The sequence below is a fragment of the Mustela nivalis genome (assembly GCF_964662115.1).
Source record: "Mustela nivalis genome assembly, chromosome: 5".
NCBI lineage: Eukaryota > Metazoa > Chordata > Mammalia > Carnivora > Mustelidae > Mustela > Mustela nivalis.
The window spans coordinates 103203345-103221963 of NC_139024.1; the positions used below are offsets into that span (position 1 = coordinate 103203345).

At 33.7% G+C, this 18619-nt stretch overlaps 1 protein-coding gene and 1 pseudogene across 11 annotated transcripts in view; both read right to left on the minus strand.

Annotated features, from left to right (window-relative positions):
• KHDRBS2 (KH RNA binding domain containing, signal transduction associated 2) overlaps positions 1-18619 on the minus strand; it is a 617530-nt gene that overhangs the window by 79944 nt on the left and 518967 nt on the right. For all 10 annotated transcript variants that reach the window (XM_082731291.1, XM_082731286.1, XM_082731283.1 and 7 more), the window contains exon 7: positions 7279-7361. In XM_082731291.1, coding sequence (XP_082587417.1) covers positions 7279-7361 — 83 coding nt within the window. The remainder of the gene's footprint in view (positions 1-7278; positions 7362-18619) is intronic.
• The window catches only part of LOC309865148 (actin-related protein 2/3 complex subunit 2 pseudogene), a 100922-nt pseudogene continuing 96088 nt past the window's right edge, over positions 13786-18619 (minus strand). The window contains exon 2 of the transcript in view: positions 13786-14621. The product of the transcript in view is annotated as an actin-related protein 2/3 complex subunit 2 pseudogene (transcript). The remainder of the gene's footprint in view (positions 14622-18619) is intronic.

Sequence of the window (18619 nt, forward strand, 5' to 3'; positions counted from 1 at the left end):
GATCTAAGCTCCCCTGGGCCCTTTAGTCTACATGAACTATATGGCCATAGTATCCTAAACTTGAACAGAAGATAGTTGCTTTCAACAGAGCACACAGTTTCCAGTTTGCCACAGTCTCCACTACTCCTTGTCTTTATACCTTGACAGTTATATATGCTTGTGAACATTTATGATCCCTAAATATGTTGATAACTATTTGTTACATTTTTTTTTTTTTTTAAAGTGGAGCTAAGTATCTTTAGCGACCATTGAAGCCAGAATTTCACCTTGGGCTCTTTGACTGGCTTTAATACTAGGCTTTTTGCAACACATCATGTTCTTCAAGAATCTAAGATGATCTAACAGTTCCCATTTCTGAAGCTCTGATTGCATATGGTTTGCTCAGTACTTTCCTGTTCCTTTTGAGGGGTATCTCCAGTTCTAAAGTAATCTGCTGAGAAGAAATGACTGACTACTGACATATCCTGATCTCAGTAAATGATTAAACAGGTTTCAGTTACTAACTGGGACACTTCCTTACGTTTTCTTGGGAGACTCGTCATTCAAGTGACTAGGGAAAATGTTTTTCCTAGCTTTTCTTATTGGAGACTTATAAAAGATATTTTATTGCTACTTTTAAATACAAATTGACTACTTAGGTAAGTAGTTTGGTTATCAAAATTAACCCTCGATGATAAAAAAATAAAAAAATACAATAAATATGTAATGAATAATTTGAGAAAACACATTGTTCCTTTCCTAAAACCAACAGCAAGTATTCTAGATGCCTAAAATAAGTATTCTAGATGAGGACTAAAAAAACTGTGTATCAAGAGCTGGAATCTTGGGTGCCTGGGTGGCTCAGTGGTTAAGCCGCTGCCTTCGGCTCAGGTCATGATCTCAGGGTCCTGGGATCGAGTCCCGCATCGGGCTCTCTGCTCAGTAGGGAGCCTGCTTCCCTCTCTCTCTCTCTCTGCCTGCCTCTCCATCTACTTGTGATTTCTCTCTGTCAAATAAATAAATAAAAAATCTTTAAAAAAAAAAAGAGCTGGAATCTTGGCAATACCCAATCCATTGTTCATGTATGCAGAGATCTCTAGATGGTATGAAAAATACAACTAACTTGTAGAATAACTGTGGAAAAATATCTCAAATCCAATAAACTTCTGTAAATTCAATCTCATCATTGGCTATAGTTTGAAACATTTAGAGAATTGAATTACAAAATGAGGGTGAGTCATTTTATACTGAATAGTACCACTTAAATGAATAGAACAAACTGTTACATACTTAATATGATCACTTTTATTAAATTACTGGATAACTGCAGTGACTTATACTTAAGTTTACATTAGAAGGGTTTCTGTAGATTCTTAGTATCAAATATAAGGACTTGCACTACATTTATAGCTTAAAAACAATAGTAAATAAATAAATTGCATTTTTTCCTTTGGTCCAAACTTTTCAAAAGCATGCAAATAAATTACTAGATTTTTATTATATTAAGTGCATATTCTCTGTGGCTTGTTCAAATAATAGCAGAAATCTGTTGACTCAATGAATCGATTTAGATTTTCAGACACTGTTTATTAGTCTCTATGTCTAAGGCCTGTGAGGTTAGCAGAGATGATTTGGAAGTCAACATTTACTACTTGAATAAACTTGGGAAAATCACCTGACATTTTTAAGTTTCAGTTTTTTCTGCCTCAAATGTTACTGCAAGGATTGAATGAGACAAAGTGGCCTCAACAATTAGCACAGCAGCCAGCATAAAACTAATGTTAGTTAGCATGAATCATTAGTTTCAAGTTTCAAGCCTCTGAACAACAGACCAGTCATTCCCATTGTGTGGGCTCTGACCCTTGAGGAGCTAAGAAGTTGTGCAAGGGAGTCCAAGAACGCAATTTGTTCACCAAATGTGTATTTGCGTGCTCACTGTGTATTCTGACTTCTTTAGTTCCTAGATGCTTTCTCATTAATAAAATACAAATTCATTTAAAGGCATGACAATTCAATAAATTCATTATTTATATCTATAAGCAACTGACTAATATATACAATTACTAGTTGTTGGGAGTCTGATACAAGTTTTGGATGCTGTGCTGCCTCTCTTCCATTTGCCTTCCCACTTCCACTCTTCCCTCCAGCCTGTTCTGGGGATGACTAACAGCAACACCACCTAGTAGGTTTCTTGTCTTCTGCCTCTTAATGGGTTCAGCCAATGGAAGCAAAGATGGGAAACTGAAAGAGGGAGGAGAATGAGGTCAGGGTATTAACTCCCTGAACTTTCTCTTTGTGGAATGACCATGGCTCCCATTCTGAATCAAAGATCTCAGCTCCTTTCAATCCTAATTTTGGTAATAAACACCTTACCCCAGGGATCCTAGTGCTAGAGTATTACACTGTTCCTTGTGGTTTCCCTTGTATTCTGCCACTGAAGATAGTTCCCGTATTAAATACTCCTCAAATTATCCTAATTTAAGAGTGTCTTTTTTTTTTTTTTCCTACTGTGTAGACCTTGACTGGTAAAGATATTCAAAATGTGATCTTCATTCTAGAAAAACGTTGGGAACTTACATATCAGAAAGAGAAGTACATTCGTTCTCCTAGCTCATTCCTTTGTAATTTACAGAAGATTCTTTTCCTAGTGAATTCCTTACCTAATTCATGATTAAAAAAAGCAAAGTCTTCCATTATGATATTTTGCCTATTATACCAATTTTCAGTTAAAATTTTACACTGAAAAATTATAGTTTCTTAACATTTCACATCCAAATTAAATTGTCATTAGAATCAATGATCTAAATCCCTCTTGATTTTCATTTGCAGTATCACTGTTTCAGTCTAGGTAAATGTTAGTAACTTTTTTTTTTTTTTTTTTTTTTAACATCTATGGCTTTGGTTTGGTATAGATTCTTCCTGAAAATTTGGGCACTGGGAAAAACCAACTCATTGGTAAAATGATGTGACATATGTAAATATGTAAAATATGTTTTCTTATTGAAGTATTACAAAAGCTATTTTATTGCATATTTTAAAATACAAACTGACTACTTAGACAAGTAGTTTAGCTATCAAAATTAACTGTCAGTAATAAAAAAATCAACAAATACATATGTAAAACATATGTGAATTTACATACTTTCAGAAGATTGATCTTTGAAAATGTTAATGACTTTGAGGAGTACATAAAAAATTGGGTATCAGAACATGGACAGAATTTAATATTGAGTCCAATTAAAGTTGTTAATCACCAGCTGGAACTTGTCTTAAGCCAAAGACTTCAAATAATTGAGTTCCCCTGGAAATTGCAATGCTAGTCCTGCAATTCGAAGGTTGCATAATAAGCTCATCCATCCATTTTTTTTTTTCCCACTTTTTATCCTCATTGACACAGCGCAAGAGAAAAAAGATGGTCTGAGACCCCTCATATCATCATCATCTTTACCGGTCCTTAATAATGTCATTACATTGAGCTGCCTCCTAAGGAATCCTTAGAGAAGTCCCTCTTCGGATCCATCTGAAAATTTCCAGAACTAATGACACCTTACAAGACAACTGGGGATTAATTAAAGTTGTTAGAGCTTCTGAACTCCAGGTGAACCTTTTTAGGGTTGTTACCTTGTGAACCTCCCTTAGACTCTTTATTGAAGATTATATAATTATTCCATTTAGGTGTCTGCCAGATTCTACTTTATAATTTCCACAAATTCTGTCCTCACCTATGCTGACTAACTAGTCATTTAAAGACCATTTTCTCTGAAGATTTTTATTTTTTTCTATCAGTTCTGCTAAGTCACACATAATTTACTGCTTTACCTTCAGCTTCTAAATTGGAATTTCTTCTGATTTTGACCATGACAGTGCCAAAATAATATTCATATTGTTTGTAAATGATGGAGATGTTTTATGCTCATACATTTCTCTTTATTCCACTTTAGAAACTTTCTCCATTTTCCTCCATACATCCAAATCATACTTTAAAAATCCCTATTAAAGAGGCACCACTTGATTTAAAACAAAACAAAACAAAACAGTTCTAGACTGATTCTTGTAAAAAATGAACTTTCTCTCACTTCTAACTTCTAATACTTGGTTACTCTATAGTTGTTTCACTTATATTTATTTAAATACATATGCAGCTTGCAAATGATTCCTCAAACAAATTGTTAGGGGAAAATACTAAAATATATTTAAAAAATTTTTTAGATAAGTATTGTCACCGTATGGTGAGTATGCTTTCTGACACATATAATCATTTAATAAGTGCTTATTTAACTAAATTGTTAATATTACCTTCTCCTGGCATAGTTGGATCAAGAGAAATAATCGAGATATAGGAATTTAATACAAATGTCATGAATTTTCTCAGTGTTTATCTATTTCTATTACAAATTGGTACTATATTTAAAAATCCTTCCTCATAGTTTTCTGAAATACTGTTGTTAATTTCATTCATTTGTTAATGCGTTCATTTATCTTTTGTTCATTTATTCAACAAATCTTCACTGAGAACCTCTAGTGTGCCAGAAACTCTATGAGTATTAAGGCCATGTTTTGACCAAAATAGATATTTTATAATTATTGCAAAAGAGAACATTAGTATCACTTTTTGAGAATATTAGATTCATTTTAATTAATTTCATGACCTGATTTCTTTATCTATTCTGGTTTAGGACTAAGATATCTGAGAAACACATAAATATTTTGTCAATGAATATAATACATAGAATTTTGCATATTGTATTCTTCTTGAGGGAAGAGGCTCTTATTTTACAGCTTCATAGTGTAGGTATACATTAAGTCTGACATTCATGTATTCAATAATCATTATTCAGTACACACCCTATAAAAGGCTCAACACTGGATACTGTGAGGGTATCAGACAAGGATCCTAGGAAGGTAGTAAGAGTGATATGTAATGTGTACACAATTGATCCCATGTAGGACAGAGAGAGAAAGAGCCATAGAGAAATAAAGATATGGTGCTATTGAAATTCAGAGCAAAACCAGGTTATTCCCAAATAAAGGATTAAGGAAAAACTTTTTGGAAGAGTTGGCTTTCAGCTGGACCTAGGAGAATGGGATGAATTTAGCCATAGAAAATGGAATAGATAAGAAAGGAAAAAGAAAAGGTAGCAGAAGTGCTCAGAAAGTATCTTTTTACATATAAATTATGATTCATTAAAACAAGACCAATTTTTTTCTGAAATTATTCTATTATTTTTATGCATAATTATCTTCAATTATTATAATATTCACCTTTGAAATATTCAAAAATAAATTATCCTAATCTCCCATTTTTTCTTCTTCCTTGTCTCTTAGGGTTAGCTAAGCCCATTTAAGTATTAGCAGAAGAAAGATGCTGAAAGTCACTCACTTTCAGAAAATTATTCCAAAATCTCTATCAGCTGAATGTAGCTCTACAAAGCTAAATCAAGAAATTGTTTTACTCTCTCCTAGTTGTGTTTTTAGTGTGTGGTAATTTTTTTTCTACCAAATAGTTTCTAAAACAAGATATAATACTTTATTATCACCATTTTTATGCACTAATATACAAAGATTAAATTACAATTTGTTTGAAAATATTAGCAGATGCTTTAAATATGTAGCCAATTCACATACAATATTCAGTGTCTGTGACATGATGCAAAATTTCCACCATCCTAAATAATTGTGCTGTTTTGATATGTAACTGGGATTATTAAGATATCACCTACGGTATAAATTCTTAGCTCATGATGGCTTTTCTGTTTAACATACTACAAATAAAGCAATTACTCAAAGTTGAAGATGGTCATTTTCCTAATGATATGTTATATATATATATATTTATTATATATATATAATGTTATGCTTAGCTTTAAAAGTATCAGTTCACACTCAACTTTTTCCTAATTGCCTATAGTATTCTCTCTAAGTAGAATTTCCTTTCACTTCTTTCACTAAGCTGTCCTTCTAGTCACGCAACATGCATACTTATGCATTACATGTAGTTTTCCTCCACTCCATAATGACCTTAAAGTTGTTTCTTTCTTTGTCACTCCTCCCCCCAACCCAGATATTACTTAATGAAGCATCCAGATTTCTTTGGGTCCCATTAAAGTTGGTCAATAAATGGTCAATGCTGTAATGATTTTGTGACAATTAGTTCCATGGTTTTTGTCAATCACATATAGGGGAGAATCACTTAACTATCATAGGAACTTTTCCTACTTTCCTATGAAGACTGTAACTTTTTTCAGAAAAAAATATTTGGGAGATAGATTTTTCTAAGAATGCATTTGTTTAATGACAATTTTATTCATAATTGCCAAAAAAAAAGAAACAATGTATTTGTCCTTCAAATGGTGAATGTAGTAACTATGGCACATCTTTACAAACACTACATAGTAATAAAAAGGAAGAAAACATTGATACACATAATGATATGAATAGATAAATATCAAATATATCATGATATGTAGAGAAGCCAGACTCAAAAAGTTACATATCATATCATTTCTACTTATATGGCATGCTAGAAAAGTCAAAATTGTAATGGCAAAAAACTGATTGCTGTTTCCAAGCCCTGGGAGGGAGAAAAGTTGTCCATATAGGGCCATAAGGAAACATTTTGGGTTGACTTAACTGCCCTAAAGGTTAATTTTGATAGTGGGCACATGATTGTTTGCATTTGTCAAACTCATACAAACTCTGTAACTTAAATGGGCAAAATTTACTATATATAAATACTACCTCAAAAAATGTGACTTTAAAAAAGTAAAAATAAATTGATATCTCAAAATGTGATCAATCTGAAAAGATATAGTCAATAATCATTTAGAGGTCCATCAAAAACAGAAAGGAATTATTCGTTCCATAGGCTGTTTTATAAAATTCCCTTTTCAGGAGTACAAATAACATTCATGTATCTTTTATTTTACAAATAAAAATTACATTTTGGGAAAAAAAACTTCATTGAACAAATGCCTTATGTTTCACTGTTGTGTTAATTATGAATTTACTAAAATAATCTCCAAAAGTAACAGTATTTTGTTAAATACAAGCTTACTTAATGAGTTTATTAGTTATGATAATCATCTAGTTTTAAAATAATGCACTGCTATTATTAACAATTTTAAGGTTATTATCTTTTATCTCTCAGTCTAGTAAACAACTTAATAATTCAGGAAGACAATGGAGAAAAACCACTGCTAGAAAGTCTCACATAACAGAACAGGAACTCAGATACAAGAGACAAAATAGCAGGATTAGAAATAATCCTGAGAAGGATGCTTTAGACGGCAAATGCCTTACCTTTGCGTTTGGGTGGCATAGCTGTTATCGTAAGTCTCATAGGTCTGGTCATCATATTCACCCCCGTAGCCATCATCATACCCCTGAGGCAGAAAATGGTAGAAAGACCTATTAGCAATCAACTTGATTAACTTAGATCTGGTTTGGCTTAATGAGATTTTAAATGATGTGACCTCAATATAGTTTTTATGTTTGGTTAGTTACTCTGCATCAGATTTTACTAGACTAATAATTTCTTCATAACCTTGACTAATATTTCATGGACCAGGTATTAATGCTTAATAATTAAACTCAGCATGTCATTAAAATAGCAATACCTACCCTATCTGGAATTTTAATCAATATTAAAGAAGACTATAAGACTATATAAGAAGTTAAAAATAATATTTTTGAAAATATTATGGTTAGATAGTGTGCTAATATCATGGTGGTGTTAACATGCTGGTTACAGCCCCACTGGGGTTTTTTTCCCCCCTGATAATAATCACAATTATGACTGAAACTACTGAAACTATAAAATTCAGGATCCTTAAATTGTTACCAACTTTCAATAAAAAAGATACAGTCACCATTGCAAAACAAACAAACAAGAAAGGAGAAAAAAGAAAAAGGGAAAGAAGAAAGAGTAGGAGGGAAGGAAGGAAGAAAATATGAGAGGCGAGGGAAGGAAGTGACAGAGGAAGGACTGGGGGAGGCGAGTGAAGGAAGTGACAGAGGAAAGGACTGGAGGGGATAGGAGGCAGGAAGGAAGGGAAGAGAAAAAAAAGACAGAAACCCCACAAAGAGCCTTTATTTTGTTGTCCATTCTACAGTTTTTAAATCTCCTAAGTAAGATAATGTGGGTGGTGAGTTTGATTACCTAACTAAATTAATGCTACCCAAACTAATGCAGATTTGTTACTGCAGACGGTGAAAGCAAACTAACAGCATACAATCCAGTTACCAATCACTGTGTGAGAAATTTCCTTTTATTTCCCTTTGTAGTCACTGACTATACTCTAAACCCTAGCCATCCACCTCACCTACTCCCTACCTCTGAAAAAAGCCTTTGATTTTTCTGCCTCTGGGCCTTTGCTGGTGTGTCTCTTTCCCTGGAATGCACTTCCATCCTATCCCACCAATTCATAATTTCATTTCAGTCTGGAGGCTTATAAATCTCTCTATTATGTTCAAAAATTTAAACAAAAAATATGTAGACATGAAAGTTTCCATATCATTTTTGACTAAGATCTTGAGTTCATTTAATCTGAAAACTAATTTTTTTTCATCAACCTAAGAACGTTTTTAAAATATTATTTATGACTTCTCCATCTGGCTTACCACTAATATAATGCTATTATTTATATATGAGGTTTGCTGAGTCTGACTTTAATTTCTTTTATACTGCTTATGGTTTTCCTCATATTTTTGCTCTGCACTATGGGATCGTTTCTCTATTTGATCTTTGACTATTCGAATTCAGTTCGTGTTGAATTAAAAAATTAAATATTCTAAAGTTAATTTTAGCATATAAGATTATTTTTTTAAATAGTACTAAAGGATTTATGCACAAAAAACAGCACTTTATTTCTTTGTCCCTCTATAAACCTCAGTTCTCTTTAAGTCTTTTCATCTATTATTCTACCATTAATTTTTTGTATTAAGTAATATGGTAAATGTTGCTGATTTATGAATTTTGATTATTTTCTATTGACTAGCCATTCAGGTTACTAAGGATTGTTTTTTAGAGTCTTCTCTACATTTTTCCCTCTACTTTAATATAGTTTCATCATTACTTTTGTTAAATAGCCAATATCTACACTGTCATTCAATAATAAATATTATTCACTAAGAATCCAAATAGGTTAATACAATCCTTTTTTTTATGTTCATATACTTTTTGTTTCTTCTAAAGTTAATAATCGCTCAATCATTTTATTATTTTCTTGGCTTTCTATATATTTTGAGTTATTTCTTTGTAATTATCCCCCTATGTTGGGCTCCACACCCAGGATTCTCTCTCTTGTTACCCCTCCCCTTCTCCCCTTCACTCATGTACTCGTTCTCTCTCAAAAGAGTCTAGTTAACATACAATGTAATATTAGTTTCAGGTGTATAATATAGCGCATCAGCACTTCCATACAACACCCACTATCCATTATAGCAAGTGCCCCCTTAATCCCCATCACCTGTTTTACCCACACACCCCTGCTCTAGTAACTATCACTTTTGCTCTCTCTGTAGTTAACACAATGTTTCTTGGTTTGCTTCCCTCTTTTTTTCCCTTTGCTTATTTGTTTTGTTTCTTAAATTGACATGAGTGAAATCATATGGTATTTGTCTTTCTCTGACTTATTTCATTTACCATAATACTTTCTGGCTCCATCCATGTCATTGCAAATGGCAGGATTTCACTCATTTTTATGGCTGAGTAATATTCCATCACATATATATACACATATATATGTATACATATATACATACACATACACACACACACACACACACCCCTCTTTATACATCAGTCATTGGGTACTTGGCTGTTTCCACAATTTGGCTATTGTACACAGTACTGCTATAAACATCAGTATCAATGTATCCCTTTAAATTAGTATTTTTGTATCCTTTGGGTAAATACCTAGTAGTGTGATTTATGGATTATATAGTGTAGTTCTATTTTTAACTTTTTTTATGTGTCTGTTAGCCGTCTGGATGTCTTCCTTGGAAAAATGTCTATTCATGCCTTCTGCCCATTTTTAAACTGGATTATTTGGTTTTTAGGTGTTGAGTTTTATAAGGTCTTTATATATTTTGGATACTAACCCTTTATTGAATGTGAAATTTGCAAATATCTCCTCCCATTTTACAGGTTGCCTCTTAGTTTTGTTGAGTGTTTCCTTCACTGTGCAGAAACTTTGTATTTTGACATAGTCCCAATAGATTTTTTTTTGTTGCTATGTCCAATGTCAAAGAAGTTACTGCCTGTGTTCTCCATGAGAATTTTAACTAAATTTCTAAAATCCTCTAGGATTTTAACTTTCACATTTAGGTCTTTCATCCATTTTGAATCTATGATTGTGTATGGTGTAAGAATGTGGTCGGGTTTCATTCTTTTACATGTGGCTGCCCAGTATTCCCAGCACCATTTGTTGAAGAGACTGTCTTTTTCCCAATGGATATTCTTTCCTGCTTTGCCAAAGATTAATTGACCATATGCTTATGGTTTATTTCTTGGTTTATTATATTGTCTTGATCTATGTGTCTGTGTCTATCTTTGTGCCAGTGCCATACTGTTTTGATCACTACAGCTTTGTAATATAACTTGTGATGCCTCCAGCCTTGCTTTTCTTTTTCAACATTGCTTTGGCTATTTGGGGTCTTTTATGGTTCCATAAAACTTAAGGATTGTTTGTCCTAGCACTGTGAAAAATGCTATAATCCGCGGATAGAAGACCAATGTATAGAAATCTATTGCATTTCTGCACAACAATAATGAAGCAGCAGAAAGAGAAATTAAGGAATCAATCCCATTTACAATTACACCAAAAACAATAAGATGCCTATGAATAAATGCAACCAAAGAGATAAAAGACCTCTGAAAAGTGTAAAACACTGATGAAAGAAACTGAAGATGACACAAAGAAACGGAAAGACATTCCATGCTTATGGGTTGAAAGAACAAATAATATTAAAATGTTTATATTACCCAAAGCAATCTACACATGAATGCAATCCCTATCAAAGTCCTCCAGGCTTTTATTGGTTTCTATAACTCTGTATTTTTGAGTAGTCTAAACCAGTTATTTTGTAGACTTTCCTATATTCTAAATTTGATTATTCTCATAATTACATTTTGTTTCAATGTTTTTGAAAGGATACTGCACCTGTGATACTGTGTTGAACATTTATCTGATTGCAAATTTTAAAATTCTAACCCCACACTAGATTGATTAACTGAGTATAGAAGTTTAGGCTGAAAAATGATTTTTGATCAGAATTTTTGAGGGCTTTGATTGAATGTTTTCATTACTATATATTGGTGGTGAGAATTCCTGCTACTTGTATGTGACCTAGTTTTATTTTATTTCATTTCACTTTTTTTTTCTTTCTGGATGCTTTTACAAATTTTACCTTTGGTTTTCTGAAATTTTATAATGCTCTGCCTGTGTGTGTGTGTGTGTGTGTGTTTTCATTCAGAACGCTGGGTACTCAGGGAGCTCTTTCAACTGTGGGAGCTTGTGTTCTCCAGTTCTGGCAAATGTCATTGTACTTTTCTTCTCTCTTTCTAGTACTCTTACTAATGAGATAGTGGATCTTCTGCATTGCTGCATTAATCTTTCCTTTATGTCTTATGTGATATCTCTTATTCTTTTTGTTTTACTTAATGGGAGAATTCTAAGAAATCAATCTTTCAGCCATAGTATAAGATATATAACTTTATTTGCCCACCTGTACCCCTCCAACACACACATTAACAACCATTAGAGTGTATATGGGAGGCTCCTGTGTTCTCAGGTGAAATTTAGGCTTCCTAGTTCTCAACTCAAGGCTTCATCTCCCCTCTGGTAGAACAACAGTTAACACGACAGCCGGAATTTCCCATAGCTGAACAAGACAGGCAGTCTGGTTCTCTATCTTGGGGATTACTGGGTCAGTAACTAGGGCATTAATTGTATTTGCCACAGGTGTCTCAGGGGCTGCACACATCTTTTCTAGCATCCATACTATTGTTCTCCAACAAAATTCTAAAAATATGGCTTCATTGACCCCCAGTTGTTACTCTGGACTCAAAGCTCTAGCTTCTAACAGGAAGCAAGCCAAGTTTTGCTTTCGTTTTGTTTTTGTGTTTGTGGGCCCACACTAGAAGAGCCAAGGTGGGACTCAGGTACATATTTTCAGAGCCTTCAAATCCCTAAATTTCCTATGTTTTCCTTATTTTTTCTGTTGAAATGCTACTGATATCTAAAGGTTATTTTATATTACACAATCTTCAGGAAAATTTTCCTGCTTCTTTCAAGTTTATGGTAACCCTTGTCTTCTGAATTCTAAAAGACTGTTGTTTTTATCACCAGTACTTAGAACAGTACCAAATATGTACTGTATTTTTTTTTTTTTTACAATTTTTTCACTTTTAAAAATTGAAGCTCCTGAGACACATGGACTATGTCATACTTAATCACCTTTTTTTTTAGATGCCTTATGGTGTTTAGTATAGTTTATTCCATAGAGTATTTTCTTAATAAATATGTATCAAATTGCTAAATTAGCATGAAGGAGAGTATTCTCACCCAGAGCAGATATGGATTGACTCAAATCAGTCACCACTGAAAGAGAAATATTTTAAATGATGATTTTATCAAGTAGTAGTTTTATCTCCATTTATGAAGGATAGCTTTACCATTTAGCTTGTGGAAGGCTATTACATCTTTCCTCCTCACTTACACTTTTATTTTTTTAAGTCTTACACAGAAAATCCGTAAAACATACAGAAATCTTTCCTGGCAATGCACAGTTTCATAAGGTATATAGTGCAGTGGTCCCCAAGTAATCGTCCTTACTGTAAAAGGGAAAGTAAATGTGGATACTTATACATAATTTATTTTTGTTTTCTTACATTTGACATAAGTTTATATAGTTTTCTTAGGACAAGTAAAATTATGAATCATACTGGTAATGTTCTAACATAAATAAGTAAAATAGAAATGCTCCCTACAAAGCCAGTCAGTATCTGTATGAGATTCAACTTAGATATGAATAATCAACTAAGAAATCAAAACATATTCTTCCCATTTTTACTCCATTGTTTCTGCTGTTTCCTTTGAAGAAATTACTTTTTTTTTTAAAGAAATTTCTATGCCCAAGGAGGGGCTCGAACTCACCCCCTGAGATTAGGAGTCATATGCTCTTCTGATTGAGCCAGCCAGGTGCCCCTGAAGAAATTACTATCTTATGTCTCTGCCTATTCACACAATTGTACTAAAAATTATGACTTTTTTTTTGACAATAGAAAGATTTTCTCTATTAATGACCCCAAGTGTATTTCTTAGATATAGGGGTTTTGAACTCAAATACTTAGGAGAAAACAAGTTAAGATTGCTTTGTCCTGCAATTTATTACCAGTGACATACTGCAAGGTGCAACAGCTTGGAAAAGGAGGAAGAAGGCAAGGGGGATGAGGGAAGATAAAGAAAACGAATTAAGTCGATCAAATGGAATTCTTTTTTTTCCTTTTTTTAAAAAAATCTTGAGAACTATTATGTCCTTGCCAGCACTGCTCATTTCTCCAGATTATTTTCCAAACATGTACAAAATGGAACCAAAATGGAGAACCCCTTAAGAACCTGAAGCCGCACCATATGAAAAGCTATGATTAGCCAGTAGCCTTCTGTTGCCGGCCACCTCCTCCTCCTGCTCCCAATTCTAGCGGTATGAAAATGGTCTTCCCTGTGACTGTTTTCGGTTTTCTCAGTGTCTGCACATTTCAGCACCTCGAGGAAGTTGCTGGTTTTGCCCACATCATATGTGAATCTAGGCCTTAGAGCACTTGAGGTGGTAGTGAAGGTGGTCCCAGGACATGTGGATCGGGTTGTTGGTGCTTTCTCGAGCCCTGGCCTCGGTGTGGTGAGGGAATGAAGGTTATAGAGCCAGTGTTGTCACCTGCTGCAGCATCTGTGTCTTTCAGCTCCAGAGGAGGTTCCCGGTGGCTAAGGGGGAACTATGGGGGCTGCGTGTCCTTGTTTGAACTCTTGCATGGACACTTTTCCAATCACTACATCATCGTTATCCTTAAACACTGTACTGAAGACTACTGTGACGCTATCCTTTTTAGACTAAACATACATGGTCTCACCATCCCTCTAACAGATAAATGCACCGTTCTCTCCTTCTCTGCCCTCATCTTGGGATTAGAAGCATTTCTCAAAGACAGAGGCAAAACAATTTAATGTCAACATGCCAGCCTGATGCCCAATGGAATCCTTGGATGCCGGCAAGATTATCAAGGTCCTATAGCAAAGAGACATTGTATCCTGGTTTGTGATTTACCAAGAGAACTCTGTACATCCTCTTTATTAACTCATCAGTATCCCGTGCCTGAAGTTCCTTGTAGAATTTCAAAGAAACACTGACCATCATTTTTTTTTTTTTCTCCATTGGGATTTGAAATATGATAGAGGACTCCCAACAAAATCTGCAAGTTTTACTTCTACTGCTTCTGGTTTGTGACCAGCAGCCACATTTTTTAACTTGCATGTGACCTCAATGATGTCATTGCTCACCTCCAGCAGGATTATGCCAGCAGCTGGCCCCCAAGCCTGAACCCGGCCTGCCCAGCCACAGCTGATGGTCCAAGACCGTTTTAGATGCTAATTAAATTATCAGGGTCTCAGAATAGAATTTTCTATATCCGATGTCCCAGTGAAAGAGAAAAACACCTTCTGCAATTAAAAGTTTTAATGTTATTTCCTTCCAGCTGAAGCCAGATGATTTGGCATCTTTCACAAAAAACCCAAAATATCCAAGGAGGAAAAGATTCATTGTTTTCTGGAACATGGTTATGGAGAACATCTCTTCTATCTTGAATTCCTTCATATTTGTGAAGTTATAAATTCTTTAGTTTTCTATTCTTTGAACCAAATAAAAGATCCTTACAAGATCCTTAAGAAATGCAGTCTTGGCTATTTTCCAGATCTTCACCAAGTCCTCTACAATTTGCTAAAGTTATAATTTGAAGTGGAGTCAGATGTGAAGGCCTGAGTAGTGTGAAAGAAGAGAATGATTTCTTTGTAGTTCCCTATGAATTCTATATAGGTCACTTTATACATATACTTTATGAATATTGGGCAAGGCAGCTTATAGGGGAGATGTGCATTACTATAAATACATAATTATACAAAGCCACCCTTTTCAAATCTGCTTTAGATTTTTTTCTCTGCCTTCATATGCCTACTAATTTTTCAATTTAGTTTAAGCACTCCTTCTTGAACTATGATTTCTGCACCAATTTTGGGTTTCAAATCTAAATAATATTGGTTCTCTCTATATGTAGGCTTAAAATAATAGTAATTTCACCAGACTGTATATTAATCACTGAATTTATTATCCAAGCAACAGAGATAAAAGAAGAATAAGACTTAATTCCTGTCTTTGAGAGGTTCTCAGCCTGTGTGATCTGATAACTGTTTAACAAATGCCTCTTCAAAAAAGTATGTGCATGTGTGTGGTGTGTACTTATATATATTTTCACTATAAATTTGACTGACATAACCACACAATTTGCAAATAAAAATCAAATATATAAATATATATAAATTTAATTTATACTTATAATAAATTGTATATTTAATTTATATTAAAATTAAATTTATAGCATACAACGTACAGATAAAATATCTAATTTATTTTGTTTTATACACATACAATTTCATTGTGACTTGCTATCTCTTGTAAAATCAGTTTTTATAATTCTGATATTACAATGATACCATAATAAATCACAAAACAGATAAAACATGACTATCATCTTTTTTTAAAGGCACTCTATGAATTTTAATTAGCATAAATACAAAGAAAATACACCTAGGAATATCCCAATGAAACTGCTGAAAATCAAAATTTAAAGGCATCCAGGAAAAATTGGTACATTATCTTAAAAGTGAACAAAAAGAGACAAAGCCAAATTTTTCAACAGAAATGATGGAAGCAAGAAGACAATGGAATGCTATCTCCTGTGTGATGGCTATCTTATTCAGCAAATAAGACAGCCTTGTATTGATGAACATTCTAAATCTGACTCGAATGCCATTTGAAATTTTCATTCATGTTGGTTGGCAAGTAAAATGAAAGGGAAATCTTAAATACATATGTCAGCTTTATTCATTTCTCAGTTATGTGAGCAACGTTGTTCTGAGTTGGACAATGGCTTTTACATACTAGGAGAATGGTCTCTAAATTTTGTGTTCTGTTCACACTGTTACAGGCTATAGGATGATACCATTTTAAGGTAAATCTGCATTATTAATATTTTCTCCATAGTGTTCTTAAATCTACATAATCAATAACAAAAGATCAAGTCCTAGCTTTTGGCATTTGCTGGTATCTGTGGTGTAAATATTCTTATCACGGCTGATTTCAGGATATCAACATGGAAAAGCAACAAATTTGGGAAGAGATAAACAGTAGCACACTATTATAAATTATTTTCACCATACAAAAGCAACAGACATAAATAACCTAGAGCATGGATTGTAATAAAATAATCAGATATGATGAACCTGAAAATATTAACTATCTCTTTCATATAATTTATATAATTTTAATTTAATCTTTAATAATAGCTGGATCAAATAGCCAATCACAAAATTTCTGAACATTTTACAAGGGGTCTGGTGAGCCAGCAAAAGTCAGTTGTAGCACACCACTACTCTCAGCTTACTATATACATGAGACCAGTAGATGTCTGAGACACTGAAATACCTATGGAAAGCATTTAATAGAGTATGTAATAGGTGCTATGAGTGCAAGAATTTCTTAGGAAAGGTCTTAATTGAGATGGTTATTTGTGGATAAATCTCTGTTTCTAGATGGACCAGCAGGTGGTGTGGGAGCATTCCACTTTCCAAGAACATCAAGGGTGAATGACGGGCAACATCAAAGGAAAGTCTGGTGCTAGGGAACTGTTAGCAGTTGAATGTAACTAAAACACAAAATGTCTATGAAAGGGTAGGCAGTCAGGCTCAAGAAACAGATAAAAGGAAGTTTTGAAGTTCTTCCTGTGACATGGTAAGGAGTTTATCTGTATGTATCCTGTAGGCAAGGGAGCCATGGAAAACTTTCAAGCGGAGGAATGACGAAATATACATCTGCATTTTGCAACTGTCTTTAATTCTTAAAAATTCCAAGTCTTTTGGGATGAGGCTCCATTTTCCCCCTCTACTTTCTTGAATATGTTAATCATAGTTATTGTAAAACCCCTGGATGATAACTCTAACATCTGAGTCATCAGTGCCTTCATTTTTTTCCCTCTTGCTTTTGGTTGAATTGATATTGATCTTAACATGCCTTATAATTTTTTAGTGAACCCTCTCCTCAGTGTTGTGTATTGAAATTTGTGAAAACTTTGTCTGATGGTATTTTCTTCCAAAGACGATTAAATGTTCTCCCGATAGGCAGTTGAGAAAGCAGCAGATGACCTCAGTGTCCTGGAGACTTAGTCTGAGGCAACTGGACATAGGGGTTTCAGGCTTAGATAGTCTGGGCTACAAATAGAGCTCTGGAAGTCATCAGCACATAGATGACAGTTGAAATAACAACCACTGTTTAGATGGTCTACGGAGATGAGAAGCTTAGGCTACAGCAGGCTCTATGTGAACACAATGTTTGAAGTCCCACTCCCCTCTTTAATTGATCTTTATCTCACTAGGAAATGGAAGGTACAAGCATCCACTATAATAATCATGTTTTCTATAAGAAGAACTCACTCCAAAAAGAAAATCATTCTTGAATTCATAAAGAAGATGTTATTTCTTGGAAAGCCTATTGTAAAAGTACCCATGCTAATGTATTTCTTAACATTGACCTGTACCGTGAGAATCTTTGGCTGTCTCTGTGTACTCTCTACCACCCACAGACAACAAACCAAAACATCTTGGCAAAAATGGAAACATAAATAGATTAGGTATTAAATTTCCTCAGTATATAGAGGTTTGCTAATCAGTGCTCATTTATGGAATTTCAGAAGATTTCTTGTACCTCAAAAAGGGAGTTATCACTCATAATAGTTTAGAACATCTCTGACTGCAATGTAGACATGCATATATATGTTTTCAAAATACTAAATTATGTTACTGACACTTTGTTAATGATTGTTGTAATGATTTTACCTATTTAAAAAGTTGAGTTGGATCGTATGACATTGCCATAAAGTCAATTTTCTGTAGTCCAACCTAATACTAGTATTAGAAGCTATAATAACTAACATGTTTTTATCGACTAAAGAGAAGTAAAAATGTGTTATGATGCTAGTAAATTATTGTGGCTTCCAGAAGAAAATCATTTGGATTTAAATGATATGAAACACCATCCTCACTCTGGTATATACCTATACTTTCATTGAAGATTCTTAAACTTAACAGGCACGTTTAACGTTTGGTCATTATTCTCATTACAGGTTTTATTTTCTGTAAAAGGTCAGTGGGTATTAAAAGAAAGTAAAAATAAAAGGAAATAACATGGAATTTTCAAAAATAATCGAGAGAAGAAGAAAATAAAGACAAGCATGCAATCAAGAACCATTAAACATTCCGGAATTAAGTAATTTAATTATGAGGGTCAAGATTATAAATTTGTCACTAAACACTAAAAT